The 15311-nt window shown below is 46.4% G+C and overlaps 1 protein-coding gene across 4 annotated transcripts in view; it reads right to left on the bottom strand.

The window, feature by feature from the left end:
* Positions 1 to 475: 475 nt before the first annotated feature.
* The window catches only part of fbxo31 (F-box protein 31), a 42718-nt gene continuing 27882 nt past the window's right edge, over positions 476 to 15311 (bottom strand). For 2 of the 4 annotated variants that reach the window (XM_078210487.1, XM_078210486.1), the window contains one exon: positions 476 to 1594. In XM_078210487.1, the coding sequence (XP_078066613.1) occupies positions 1372 to 1594 (223 nt within the window). In that variant the 3' untranslated portion in view covers positions 476 to 1371. The remainder of the gene's footprint in view (positions 1595 to 15311) is intronic. The other 2 variants (XM_078210488.1, XM_078210489.1) reach the window with 1 other exon arrangement.

Genomic DNA, 15311 nt, shown 5'->3' on the forward strand with positions numbered 1-15311 from the left:
AGACAGAGTTGAGGAGGAACTTCTTCTCCCAGAGGGTGGTGAATCTCTGGAATTCTCTGCCCACTGAGGTGGTGGAGGCTACCTCGCTGAATATGTTTAAAGCGCGGATGGATGGATTCCTGATCGGTAAGGGAATTAAGGGTTATGGGGATCAGGCGGGTAAGTGGTACTGATCCACGTCAGATCAGCCATGATCTTATTGAATGGCGGGGCAGACTCGAGGGGCTAGATGGCCTACTCCTGCTCCTATTTCTTATGTTCTTATGTTCATTGCTGAAAGATTGAGGACCAGAGGGCACAGATTTAAGATGCTCCATCACAAGTCTAACATGTGCTTTGTGGATGGGGAGTCAGGAAGCACGTTATTCACAGCAGAATTCCCACTGACCTAAAGGTGAGATGCAGGTCGATTCGAAGCTGGGATTGAGTTCCCAATGGAGGCTGTCCTCAGTGTAGGCAGGAACCATTAACACCATTTCCAAAAGTTTCTTTAATTAGATTTTAGATAACAAAACTTAAATAATTATTTTCAAACAAAAACATTAAACTGAAAATTTCTCCTATATAAATTTTAACATAAATATTAAAATCTTTTCAGCATAACTGTATAAACTAAAATTTAAATTATACTTTAATTCCTGGTATAACGTCAGTATGTCTCCATTGACAAGTTGAGAGAGGTGGAGTGTGATGAGGTCTGAGAGAAACACCCGGCCCAGGTATAATCGAGTTTCTGTGACATCAAATACAAAAGTCATCATTTCCTCCTCATTCTGTGCCTCTCCAAACACAATAAAAATAAATGTAGTCATTTGGTAGTAGAGAACTTGAGGTATTGCTGGAAAAGAAAGACGTGCTGTCTAAACTTCTCATCTTACACATGACAAAAAGCTTAGACAGAATGTCTCTTTCTTCAGCAATACAAAAGGAAATTTGTTCAACAATTTGTCACAAAATTAAAAGACAAAGCCCCTCCAAAACTCTCACTGAACCAACAGAAGTTACTCAGCAAATAGCACAGTCAAAGCTTCATTCGATCATCATTCATTGCACCTTTGTTGTTAATGCACAAGCAAGCATTGGGAGGGTCTCTGCACTCCCAGACAAGTTTTGCTCTCTACTCTGTCGACAAGGTAGCTCTGAAAGAAACTTTTATTACGAAACCATTGCAGCAATATTACCGTCGGGTAGTAGCTCAGGTGAGAGGGGGTGGGGTTAAGGTGGAGGAGGCGGCGGTATGTGGTTCTGGCAATTTCAAACACCAGTCTTTCTTTCCAAAGTGCATGCTTTAGTGGACATGGGGAGGGACTGCTTTACACAGCTGTGATTGCTCAGAGGTGCAACATTTCATTCCCTGAGAGCTGACATTAGTCAGGATGTCCATGATTGCATGCTCTTGAGCATCAATTCAAAAGCTTCTTTGAAAGGAGCCTGAGCACTTCTCAGCGAGTCTTCAATCCTGCTGTACAAGCTGAAGGATTTCAGATCCAGCCAGATGAAGCCAAAACATCGCTCATCAAACAGAACGAAAAGCCCAGGTGTCCTTTCGGGACTGGTGAATCCATGCCCTGCTATCAGGCCAGTGCCGTAAAAACTAGCAAGAAGGAAGACAATATGCATTCAGAATCACTGAAAGGAGTTGAAAAAATTAGTGTACAAAAGGTCTGTTAGCTACTTACTTGCATTCATTATTATAAACTTATAGAACTAGGCCACTCTAACAGCTGATAGATATTTGAATACAATCCATTCCACAGCACAGGACTCTCATCCAGTTTGAAAGCTATAACTTTTTATAAATGGATTCCAGTAACCAACTGGAGAGAGGAGCAAGAATATCGGAGGAAAATCTGCCCTCAATCTGTCAGTGCTTAGCAAGAGTCAGACTTGAATCTTTAGATTGACTAATCACAACTCTTAAATATCTCAAATATCTGAGAAACTTGCACGTATAATAATCTTTAATGTAGAAAAAGACCCACAGTGCTTTAGAGAAGAAAAAATATAAAAAATATAAAGGAATGAGGACGAGAACCGGAGCCATGGTGAGAATTCCAAAGGAGCGGAGCTAGAACATAGAACAGTACAGCACAGAACAGGCCCTTCAGCCCACGATGTTGTGCCGAGCTTTATCTGAAACCAAGATCAAGCTATCCCACTCCCTATCATCCTGGTGTGCTCCATGTGCCTATCCAATAACCGCTTAAATGTTCCTAAAGTGTCTGACTCCACTATCACTGCAGGCAGTCCATTCCACACCCCAACCACTCTCTGCGTAAAGAACCTACCTCTGATATCCTTCCTGTATCTCCCACCACGAACCCTATAGTTATGCCCCCTTGTAATAGCTCCATCCACCCGAGGAAATAGTCTTTGAACGTTCACTCTATCTACCCCTTCATCATTTTATAAACCTCTTAAGTCTCCCCTCAGCCTCCTCCGCTCCAGAGAGAACAGCCCAAGCTCCCTCAACCTTTCCTCATAAGACCTACCCTCCAAACCAGGCAGCATCCTGGTAAATCTCCTCTGCACTCTTTCCAGCGTTTCCACATCCTTCTTATAGTGAGGTGACCAGAACTGCACACAATATTCCAAATGTGGTCTCACCAAGGTCCTGTACAGTTGCAGCATAACCCCACGGCTCTTAAACTCCAACCCCCTGTTAATAAAAGCTAACACACTATAGGCCTTCTTCACAGCTCTATCCACTTGAGTGGCAACCTTTAGAGATCTGTGGATATGGACCCCAAGATCTCTCTGTTCCTCCACAGTCTTCAGAACCCTACCTTTGACCCTGTAATCCACATTTAAATTAGTCCTACCAAAATGAATCACCTCACATTTATCAGGGTTAAACTCCATTTGCCATTTTTCAGCCCAGCTTTGCATCCTATCTATGTCTCTTTGCAGCCTACAACAGCCCTCCACCTCATCCACTACTCAACCAATCTTGGTGTCATCAGCAAATTTACTGATCCACCCTTCAGCCCCCTCCTCTAAGTCATTAATAAAAATCACAAAGAGCAGAGGACCAAGCACTGATCCCTGTGGCACTCCGCTAGCAACCTGCCTCCAATCCGAAAATTTCCATCCACCACCACCCTGTCTTCGATCAGACAGCCAGTTACCTATCCACTCGGCCAACTTTCCCTCTATCCCGCACCTCTTCACTTTCATCATAAGCCGACCATGGGGGACCTTATCAAACGCCTTACTAAAATCCGTGTATATGACATCAACTGCCCTACCTTCATCAACACACTTAGTTACCTCGTCAAAAAATTCAATCAAATTTGTGAGGCACGACTTGCCCTTCACGAATCCGTGCTGTCTATCCCGGATTAATCCGCATCTTTCTAAATGGTCGTAAATCCCATCCCTAAGGACCTTTTCCATCAACTTACCAACCACCAAAGTAAGACTAACTGGTCTATAATTACCAGGGTCATTTCTATTCCCTTTCTTAAACAGAGGAACAACATTCGCCACTCTCCAGTCCTCTGGCACTATCCCCGTGGACAGCGAGGACCCAAAGCTGAACTGGGGAAGTATTTTAAAAGGTAATAATAGGAGAGGAATAGGTTTGGGAAGAGCAGAAGGACAGTCAATTCAGAAAGGAGACAAGGGGAGCTGGGATGGAAAGTCAAATTGCTGAACTTGAAGTAGTTCAGAGTCTAAGGGAGGAATAGTGCAAGGAGAAACTTGCAGTGGGGTTTGCAGGATTGCTGCACATTGAGAATTTTAAAGGAGGGGTGTGAGAGATGGAATAGGCTGAAGCTTTCGCAGGAGGAGGGACTAAGATATGACTGTGATAGGAACACACCACCGCCATTAATGGAAGTTTAGCCAAGTGACAGCAACCACAAGACAAGCTTTGTCAAAGCCAGGATAAGACCATTGGTTTTTTTTGCTGATATTCAATGCAGAATGTGTCCAGGATACCAGAACTTTCAGTTTGGCTTTGAATATTGTTGTAGTCTATTTAATACCCACTGGAACAGACAAGTTCTCTATTAATATCTTATCTGAAAGGCTGCAGTTAATGCAGCACTCCCCCTGCGGCAAAAGGCCTACTTTTTTAGCCCCTAGAGCCTGTTCTACCATTCAATAAGTTCATGATTGACCAATGATCTAATCTAATATTTCCACCTTTGTCCCATATGCCTTTATACTTTTGGCTGGCAAAAATCTGTCAATTTTGGTTTTAAAATTAACAGTTGAGCTGGCATCAAGTGCCATTTGCAGATGAGAGTTCCAAACTTCGCCCACCCTTTGTGTGTCTTTCCTGATTTTACCCCTGAAAGAACTGGTTCTAATTTTTAGTAAGAAGTCTCACAACACCAGGTTAAAGTCCAACAGGTTTATTTGGTAGCAAATACCATAAGCTTTTGGAGCGCTGCTCCTTCGTCAGATGGAGTGGAAATGTGCTCTCAAACAGTGCACAGACACAGAAATCAAGTTACAGAATACTAATTAGAATGCGAATCCCTACAGCCAGCCAGGTCTTAAAGGTACAGACAATGTGGGTGGAGGGAGCATTAAGCACAGGTTAAAGAGATGTGTATTGTCTCCAGACAGAACAGCTAGTGAGATTCTGCAAGTCCAGGGGGCAAGCTGTGGGGGTTACTGATAATGTGACATAAATCCAACATCCTGGTTTAGGCCGTCCTCATGTGCGCGGAACTTGGCTATCAGTTTCTGCTCAGCGACTCTGCGCTGTCGTGTGTCGTGAAGGCCGCCTTGGAGAACGCTCACTTGAACATCAGAGGCTGAATGCCCATGACTGCTGAAGTGCTCCCCCACAGGAAGAGAACAGTCTTGCCTGGTGATTGTCGAGCGGTGTTCATTCATCCGTTGTCGTAGCGTCTGCATGGTTTCCCCAATGTACCATGCCTCGGGACATCCTTTCCTGCAGCGTATCAGGTAGACAACGTTGGCCAAGTTGCAAGAGTAGGTACCGTGTACCTGGTAGATGGTGTTCTCACGTGAGAGGATGGCATCAGTGTCGATGATCTGGCACATCTTGCAGAGGTTGCTGTGGCAGGGTTGTGTGGTGTCGTGGTCACTGTTCTCCTGAAGGCTGGGTAGTTTGCTGTGGACAATGGTCTGTTTGAGGTTGTGTGGTTGTTTGAAGGCAAGAAGTGGGGGTGTGGGGATGGCCTTGGCGAGATGTTCATCTTCATCAATGACATGTTGAAGGCTCCGGAGGAGATGCCGTCGCTTCTCCGCTCCGGGGAAGTACTGGACGACGTAGGGTACTCTGTCCACCGTGTTTGTGTTCTGAGGAGGTCGGTGCAGTTTTTCGCTGTGGCGCGTCGGAACTGTTGATCGATGAGTCGAGCGCCATATCCTGTTCTTATGAGGGCATCTTTCAGCGTCTGGAGGTGTCTGTTGCGATCCTCCTCATCCAAGCAGATCATGTGTATTCGGAGGGCTTGTCTGTAGGGGACTTGTCTCGCCAAGGCCATCCCCACACCCCCACTTCTTGCCTTCAAACAACCACGCAACCTCAAACAGACCATTGTCCGCAGCAAACTACCCAGCCTTCAGGAGAACAGTGACCACGACACCACACAACCCTGCCACAGCAACCTCTGCAAGACGTGCCGGATCATCGACACGGATGCCATCATCTCACGTGAGAACACCATCTACCAGGTACACGGTACCTACTCTTGCAACTCGGCCAACGTTGTCTACCTGATACGCTGCAGGAAAGGATGTCCCGAGGCATGGTACATTGGGGAAACCATGCAGATGCTACGACAACGGATGAATGAACACCGCTCAACAATCACCAGGCAAGACTGTTCTCTTCCTATGGGGGAGCACTTCAGCAGTCACGGGCATTCAGCCTCTGATGTTCAGGTGAGCGTTCTCCAAGGCGGCCTTCACGACACACGACAGCGCAGAGTCGCTGAGCAGAAACTGATAGCCAAGTTCCACACACATGAGGACGGCCTAAACCAGGATGTTGGGTTTATGTCACATTATCAGTAACCCCCACAGCTTGCCCCCTGGACTTGCAGAATCTCACTCGCTGTTCTGTCTGGAGACAATACACATCTCTTTGACCTGTGTTGAATGCTCCCTCCACCCACATTGTCTGTAACTTTAAGACCTGGCTGGCTGTAGGGATTCGCATTCTAATTAGTATTCTGCAACTTGATTTCTGTGTCTGTTTGCACTGTTTGAGAGCACATTTCCACTCCATCTGATGAAGGAGCAGCGCTCCGAATGCTTATGGTATTTGCTACCAAATAAACCTGTTGGACTTTAACCTGGTGTTGTGAGACTTCTTACTGTGTTTACCCCAGTCCAACGCCGGCATCTCCACATCATGACTACCATCTAATTTTTAGACCACGTGCCCCTCCAACCAGTGAAATGATCTATCTGTTCCTCTTAATATCTTGAAAACTTTGATCAAATCACTCCTTTAATCTTCTAAATTCCAAGAAATCCAATCATGGTTTGTGAGATTACTCATCGTAATTTAACCCTTGGAGTCCAACCATAATTTAGTCACGTTTAGGCTGCCACCCCTTACGAGACCAATATATCCTTCCCAAAGAGTGGTGCTCAGAACTACACAGTAAACGTGTCTGTAGCCTGATTTCTACCCACATGTATTCCAGCCTTCTATTCCCTTGAGTATTTACTGTTTTTTTCTTGACATTTTAATGATCTGTGAACCTTGACTCCCAAATTCCTTTTGATCTCCAACATTGCCAATTTTCCACCATTTAGAGATACCCTGCTCCATCAATTAAGTCCAAAGTAGTTGACCTTGCATTGAAATCTATTTACCACAGTTCTGTCCATTCATTTAATCAATATCTTTCTAATGATATACAAGGCTGCACGTGCTGCCTATTTCACCAATTTCTCCATGCCCTCCTGTACCTTCTATACCCACATCTAGATCTATTCAATAAGCAAAGCAATGGTCCTAATACGGACTCTTGGGGGACCACACTGCATACTTGTTCCCAGTCACAAAAATATCCATTCACCACTGCTCTCCATCACCAATCCCTTATCTAATTATCTAATTACTTTACTTACTTTTTCGAGGGGTTTCTTAGTCTAGTAGTTTTAAGGGGAAAACAGAAGTAGGCCGACTGCGGGGTGACCTGGGAAGAAAATTTTTTTTTTTTTTAAGCGCGCGGGAGGTTTAAAAGCAGGCCGCACTATCCAGCAGGCAGCGGAGTGAGCAGGGAGCAGAGTGAGAGCTAAAGGGCTTTGGCTCAACGGGCTTCGGCGTAAACAGGCAGAGGCAGGGTAGGTTTCTGCTCTTCGTTCATCCAATAATTTAAAGAAAGGGGTAATTATGAGTGGGAGGCCACTTTTTTGCTGTCAGTGTCAGATGTGGGAGTTCATGGAGTCGCCTAGCCTCCCGGAAGTCCATATCTGCGCCAGGTGCGTCGAACTGCAGCTCCTGAGAGACCACATTAGGGAACTGGAGCTGCGGCTCGTGATCTTAGTCTAGTCAGGGAAAATGAGAAGTTAATAGATAGAAGTTACAGGCAGGTCGTCACATCAGGGACACGGGAGGAAGGCACGTGGGTCACGGTTAAGAAGGGTAAAGTTCACGTACCAGAGAGTACCCTGGTGGTTGTCCCCCTTAACAGTAAGGGATGGGTGTCAGACAGGAGCGAGGAGGGGAGAGAGCAGTCAGTGATGGGATCCCCTGTGGTTGTCCCCCTCCAAAATAAGTATACCGTTTTGGATACTGTGGGGGGTGGGGGGGGGGGGAAAGATTACCCTCCAGGGATAAGCCACAGTGACCAGGTCACTGGCACGGAATCGGGCTCTGTGGCTCAGAAGGGAAAGAGGGGAACCAGGAGAGCAATAGTGGAGGAGGATGAAATGGTTAGAGGCACAGACAGGCTGTTCTGTGGGCGTGAACGGGACTCCAGGATGGTAGTCTGCCTCCCTGGTGCCGGGGTCCTGGGTGTCTCTGAGCGGGTAGGAAGCAAACTAAAAGGGGCGGGTAACCAAACAGACGTCATTGTCCACATTGGTGCAAATGACGTAGGCAGAAAGAGCAGGGAGGTCCTGAGAGAGCAATTCAGGGAGTTGGGTTGTCGGCTGAAAAGCAGGGCCTCTAGGGTAGCGATCTCTGGACTACTCCCAGTGCCACAAGCTAGTGAGGCTCGGAACAGGGAGATTGTACAGCTGAACGCGTGGCTAAAGGACTGGTGCAGGAGGGAGGGTTTCAAATTCGTGGATCACTGGGAAGTCTTCAAGAGAGGATGGCACCTGTACAAGAAGGACGGGTTGCACCTAAACTGGAGGGGCACGAATATCCTAGCTGGGAGTTTTGCTAGTGTGGTTCGGGTGGGTTTAAACTAATGTGGCAGGGGAGTGGGGATCAGAACAATAGGTCAATAAGCACAGAGGCTGGGGACGAGGTGGGGGCCAAGACAAGGCTGTCTAAGAGGAAGAGCATTCTGGGGGAGGGTGACCTCAGTGGGCCTGGAGGTCTGGAGTGCATCTGCTTCAATGCAAGGAGCGTCACGGGCAAGACAGACGAGCTTAGAGTCTTAATGCTTGCGCGGAACTTGGATGTGGTTGCAGTGACGGAGACTTGGTTAAAAGGACAGGACTGGCAGCTGAATATTCCGGGGTATAAGTGTTTTAGGCGAGACAGAGGAGAGGTGGGGGAGTAGCAATGCTGGTTAGGGAGCATATTACAGCAGTACAGACGGTGGACAATATGGAAGGGTCAGGTAACGAGTCACTGTGGGGGGAGCTCAGAAACAGGAAGGGCGCAGTCACTATGCTGGGGATATACTACAGGCCTCCCAACAGCCCATGGGAAATTGAGGAACGGATATGTAAGGAGATTCTGGACAGGTGCAGAAAAAATAGGGTTGTTGTAGTGGGGGACTTTAATTTCCCTCACATAGACTGGAAATCGCTAAGGGCTGGGGGCCTGGACGGGGACGAATTTATAAAATGCATACAGGAAGTTTCTTTGGAACAATATGTTGACAGTCCAACTAGAGAGGGGGCTATATTGGACCTAGTACTGGGGAATGAGCCCGGTCAGGTCATCAAAGTTGCAGTAGGGGAACATGTGGCAAATAGTGACCACAATTCTGTAAACTTTAGGATAGTAATGGAAAAAGATGAGTGTTGTCCTATGGGTAAGGTGCTGAATTGGGGGAAGGCTAACTACAGCTGGATTAGGCAGGATTTGGTGGCTGTTGATTGGGAGAGGCTGTTCGAGGGTAAATGCACATCTGGCATGTGGGAGTCTTTTAAGGAGCAGTTGATAGGACTGCAGGACAGGCATGTGCCTGTAAAGAGGAAGGATAGGAAAGGTAGGATTCGAGAGCCGTGGATAACCAGTGAAATTGTGGGTCTAATCAAAAAGAAAAAAGAGGCATACATGAGGTCCAGGCAGCTAAAAACAGATGGAGCACTGGAGGAATACAGAGAAAGTAGAAAAGAACTCAAACAGGGAGTTAGAAGGGCAAAAAGTTGCCACCATGCAGACAGGATTAAGGAGAATCCTAAGGCATTTTATACATACTTTAGGAACAAGAGGGTTGTTAGGGAAAGAATCGGACCTCTCAGGGACAAAGGAGGGGAATTATGCTTAGAACGAAAGTAGGAGAGATCCTAAATGAATACTTTGCATCAGTATTCAAAAAGGAGAGGGACATGTTGACTGGTATTGTCTCAGATGTGTTGACCCGTTACAAAAAATCTCAAGTACAAGGGAGGAAGTGTTAGGTTTTTTAGGAAACATTAAGACAGACAAATCCCCAGGGCCAGATGGCATCTATCCTAGACTCCTCAGGGAGGCAAGAGATGAAATTGCTGGGCCTCTAACAGAAATCTTTGTCTCTTCACTGGACACAGGTGAGGTCCCAGAGGATTGGAGGATAGCAAATGTGGTCCCGTTATTTAAGGGTAGGAAGGATAACCCGGGTAATTATAGGCCGGTGAGCTTGATGTCCATGGTAGGGAAGTTGTTGGAGAAAATTCTTAGAGATAGGATATATGCGCATTTAGAACTGAATAATCTCATTAGCGATAGACAGCCTGGTTTTGTCCGAGGGAGGTCATGCCTCACAAATTTGGTTGAGTTTTTTTGAGGTGACGACAAAAACGATTGACGAGGCAAGGGCCGTGGATGTAGTCTATATAGACTTTAGTAAAGCGTTTGACAAGGTCCCTCATGGCAGGCTGGTGCAAAAAATTAAATCTCTCGGGATAAAATGTGAGCTAGCTAGATGGGTGGAGAACTGGCTTAGCCATAGAAGACAGAGGGTAGCGGTGGAGGGGTCTTTTTCTAGTTGGAGGTCTGTGACTAGTGGTGTTCCGCAGGGCTCTGTACTGGGACCTCTGCTGTTTGTGATATATATAAATGATTTGGAGGAAGATGTAGCTGGTGTGATCAGTAAGTTTGCGGACGACACAAAGATTGCTGGAGTTGCGGATAGTGATGAACATTGTCAGAGAATACAGCAGGATATAGATAGGCTGGAACATTGGGCGCAGAAATGGCAGATGGAATTTAATCCAGATAAATGTGAAGTGATGCATTTCGGTAGATCTAATGTAAGGGGGAGCTACACAATAAATGGCAGAACCATCAGGAGTATAGACACAGAGGGACCTGGGTGTACAAGTCCACAGATCCTTAAAGGTGGCAGCACAGGTGGAGAGGGTGGTGAATAAGGCATATGGCATGCTTGCCTTTATTGGACGGGGCATAGAATATAAACGTTGGCATATGATGTTGCAGCTGTATAGAACGATGGTTAGGCCACATTTGGAATCCTGCGTCCAGTTCTGGTCGCCACACTACCAGAAGGACGTGGAGGCTTTGGCGAGAGTACAGAAAAGGTTTACCAGGATGTTGCCTGGTATGGAGGGTCTTAGCTATGAGGAGAGATTGGGTAAACTGAGGTTGTTCTCCGTGGAAAGACGGAGGATGAGGGGCGACCTAATAGAGGTGTATAAAATTATGAAGGGCACAGATAGAGTGAACAGTGGGAAGCTTTTTCCTAGGTCGGAGGTGACGAACACAAGGGGTCACGGGTTCAAGGTGAGGGGGGCAAGGTTCAACACAGATGTCAGGGGGACGTATTTTACACAGAGGGTGGTGGGGCCCTGGAATGCGCTGCGAAGCAAGGTGATTGAGGCGGACACGCTGGGATCGTTTAAGACTTATCGAGATAACCACATGAACAGACTGGGAATAAGGGATACAAAAGAATGGTCTAGTGGGCACATGAGTGGCGCAGGCTTGGAGGGCCGAAGGGCCTGTTCCTGTGCTGTATTGTTCTTTGTAATTGCCCAAACTATATACCCAAGTTGCCACCATGCTATCAATAGTCAGACGCTTTTTCCCAGGGTGGAAAGTTCAACTACAAGAGGGCACAGGTTCAAGGTAAGAGGTGGTAAGTTTAGGGGAGATGTGCAGGGAAAGCTTTTCACACAGAGGGTGGTGGGTGCCTGGAATGCACTGCCTGTGGAGATGGTGGAATCAGGCACGTTAGCAATGTTCAAGGCGCACCTTGATAGACACACGAACAGGGGCAAACAGAAGGATAGAAACCATGTATGGGCAATAAGTAGTGGATATAAATAAGGATTAGGAATCGGCACAGACTTGGTGGGCCGAAGGGCCTGTTCCTGTGCTGTATTGTTCTTTGTACTACGTGCTTTTATTTTCCAAACAATTCTGTTATCTGATACTAAATGCCAACTGAAAATCTACATGTACAACATTAAACATTATCTTCATCAATTATCCTTGTTATTTTCAAGGATACAATCAGATTAGCCTAGCAGAGTTTAATTTTTAAAAATTCACTGACTCACTTATCTGAGTGAGAATTAATTTTGGGCCTGTAGTTTTCTCCATCACTACCGTCAATCTGACTGGCCTGTAGTTATCAGAATATCACTCTCCACTTCTCTTTAAATGAGAGATTTAACATCTGCAATCACCTCCCCTCCTCCTATTGGAGGATTGTTCCACAGGAGCAGGCCGAGGGTAAGGGAGCTTGTTTGTGCATTATATTTATTTATTTTTTCAGTTAAAATTGTGAAAAAAATCGGAGGTTTTTTTTCAAAACAGGAAGTAGGCCCAGCAGCAGCCTGGGAAGCTTTTGGAGGGTTTAAAAGTAGGCCGCACCTTTGCGCGGGCAGCGTCGTTAGCGGGCAGCAGAGTGAGAGCTGAAGGGCTTTGGCTCAAAACAGGCTTCAGCAAGAACAGGCAGAGGCGAAAGTCGGTTTTTTTTTCTTTTTCAGAAAGTTTATTCCTGTATTTCCCCAGAGTTTAAAAAATGCCAGGCAAGATGTTGGAATGCTCCTCTTGCAGGATGTGGGAGATCAGGGAGACCTCCGGTATCCCTGACGACAGCACCTGCAAAAGATGCATTCAGCTGTAGCTGCTAGCAAAGCGTGTTAGGGAACTGGAGAAGGAGCTTGATGACCTCCATCTAATTCGGGAGCATGAGAAGTATATAGACAGTAGCTTTAGGGAGATAGTTACACCTAAGCAGCAGAGCACAGGAAATTGGGTTACTGTGAGAGGAAATAGCAGTGTGAAAGGACAGGCAGAGCAGGGTTCCCCTGTGGCCATACCCCTCCACAACAGGTATACTGAATTGGATACTGTTGTGGGAGATGCTTTACCTGGGACAAGCTGCGACAGCCGGAACTCTGATACTGAGTCTGGTTCTACAGCGCAAAAGGGTGGGATGAAGAAGAGGAGAGCAGTAGTGATAGGGGACTCAACGGTCAGAGGTACGGACAGGAGGTTCTGTGGTCGGGACAGAGACTCCCGCATGGTTTGTTGCCTCCCAGGTGCCAAGGTCAGCGATGTCTCTGATCGCGTGCACAGCGTTCTAAAGTGGGAAGGTGATCAGCCAGATGTCGTGGTACACATCGGTACCAATGACATGGGAAGGAAGAGTGAGGAGGTCCTAAAGGGTGAGTACAAAGAGCTTGGAAGGAAGTTAAAAAGCAGAACCCCGAGGGTAGTAATCTCAGGATTGCTACCTGAGCCACATGCCAGTGAGGGCAGGAGTAGGATGCTTGGGCGGATGAACACGTGGCTGAGGAACTGGTGCAGGGTTTCCAATTCTTGGATCATTGGGACCTCTTCTGGGGCAGGTGGGACCTGTACAAGAGAGACGGGTTACACCTAAACTACAAGGGGACCAATATACTTGCAGGGAGATTTGCTAGTGTTATTGGCGAGCGTTTGAACTAGATTTGCAAGGGGATGGGAACCAGAGTGCCAGAGCAGATAGTGGAGCAGGGGTAAAAAGACAGGTTAGTTCAAGCAAAATCACAAATGGAAGGGTAGAGTGTGGTGGAAATAATCTTTTGAGGTGTTTCTATTTCGATGCCAGGAGTATTGTGGGGAAGGCAGATGAGCTGAAGGCGTGGATAGACACATGGAAATATGACATTATAGCCATTAATGAAACTTGGCTACAGGAGGGGCAGGACTGGCAGCTCAATGTTCCAGGGTTCCAATGTTTCAGGCGGGATAGAGGCAGAGGGATAAAAAGTGGGGGGGTGGCATTGTTGGTCAGGGAAAATGTTACAGCGGTACTCAGGCAGGATAGATTAGGGAGCTTGTCTACAGCGGCCCTATGGGTGGAGCTGAGAAACAAGAAAGGTATGACCACATTAATGGGGTTGTATTATAGACCACCCAATAGTCAGCGAGAATTGGAGGAGCAAATCAGCGGAGAGATAGCTGACAACTGCAAGAAACACAAAGTTGTGATAGTAGGGGATTTTAACTTTCCACATATAGATTGGGACTCGCATACTGTTAAAGGTTTAGACGGGGTAGAGTTTGTAAAATGTGTTCAGGAGAATTTTCTACATCAGTTTATAGAGGTGCCAACTAGAGAGGATGCGATATTGGATCTCCTATTGGGAAATGAGTTAGGGCAGGTGATGGATGTGAGTGTGAGGGAACACTTTGGATCCAGTGATCATAATGCCATTAGTTTCAACCTGATCGTGGATAAGGATAGATCTGGTTCTCGGGTTGAAGTTCTGAACTGGAAAAAGGCCAAATTTGATGAAATGAGAAGGGATCTGGGAAGTGTGGATTGGCACAGGCTGTTCTCTGGTAAGGATGTAAATGGAAAGTGGGAGGCCTTCAAAGGAGAAATTTTGAGAGTGCAGAGTTTGTATGTTCCTGTCAGGATTAAAGGCAAAGTAAATAGGAATAAGGAACCTTGGTTCTCGAGCGAGATTGTAACACTGGTTAAGAGGAAGAGAGAGTTGTATGAAATGTACAGGCAGCAAGGAACACATCAGATGCTCGAGGAGTATAAAAAGTGCAAGAAGCTACTTAAGAGGGAAATCAGGAGGGCTAAAAGACATGAGGTTGCTTTGGCAGACAGAGTGAAGGAAAATTCAAAGAGCTTCTATAGGTATGTTAGGAGCAAAAGGATAGTGAGGGATAAAATTGGTCCTCTTGAAGACCAGAGTGGTAGACTGTGTATGGAACCAAAAGAGATGGGGGAGATCCTAAATGGTTTTTTTGCATCCGTATTTACTGAAGAAACGGCCATGGAGTCTACAGAAATAGGGCAAACAGGTAGGGAGGTCATGGAACCTTTACAGATTAAAGGGGAGGAGGTGCTCGCTGCCTTGAGGCAAATCAGAGTGGATACATCCCCAGGACCGGACAGGGTATTCCCACGGACCTTGAGGGAAGCTAGTGTTGAACTTGCAGGGGCCCTGGCAGACATATTTAAAATGTCAGTATTCACGGGGGAGGTGCCGGATGATTGGAGGGTGGCTCATGTTGTTCCGTTGTTTAAAAAAGGTTCTGGAAGAAATCCGGGAAATTATAGGCCAGTAAGTTTGGCGTCGGTGGTGGGCAAGTTATTGGAAGGTGCGATAAGGGATAGGATCTACAAATATTTGGATAGACAGGGACTTATTAGAGAGAGTCAACATGGCTTTGTGCATGTTTGACCAATCTATTTGAGTTTTTCGAGGAGGTTACCAGGAAAGTGGATGAAGGGAAGGCGGTGGATGTTGTCTACCTGGATTTCAGCAAGGCCTTTGACAAGGTCCCTCATGGGAGGTTAGTTAGGAAGGTTCAGTCGCTAGGTATACATGGGGAGGTAGTAAATTGGATAAGACACTGGCTCAATGGAAGAAGCCAGAGTGGTCGTGGAGGATTGCTTCTCTGAGTGGAGGCCTGTGACTCGTGGTGTGCCGCAGGGATCGGTGTTGGGTCCATTGTTGTTTGTCATCTGTATCAATGATCTGGATGATAATGTGGTAAATTGGATCAGCAA

The sequence above is a fragment of the Mustelus asterias genome, chromosome 4 (assembly GCF_964213995.1).
Source record: "Mustelus asterias chromosome 4, sMusAst1.hap1.1, whole genome shotgun sequence".
In the NCBI taxonomy this organism is placed as follows: Eukaryota; Metazoa; Chordata; class Chondrichthyes; order Carcharhiniformes; family Triakidae; genus Mustelus; species Mustelus asterias.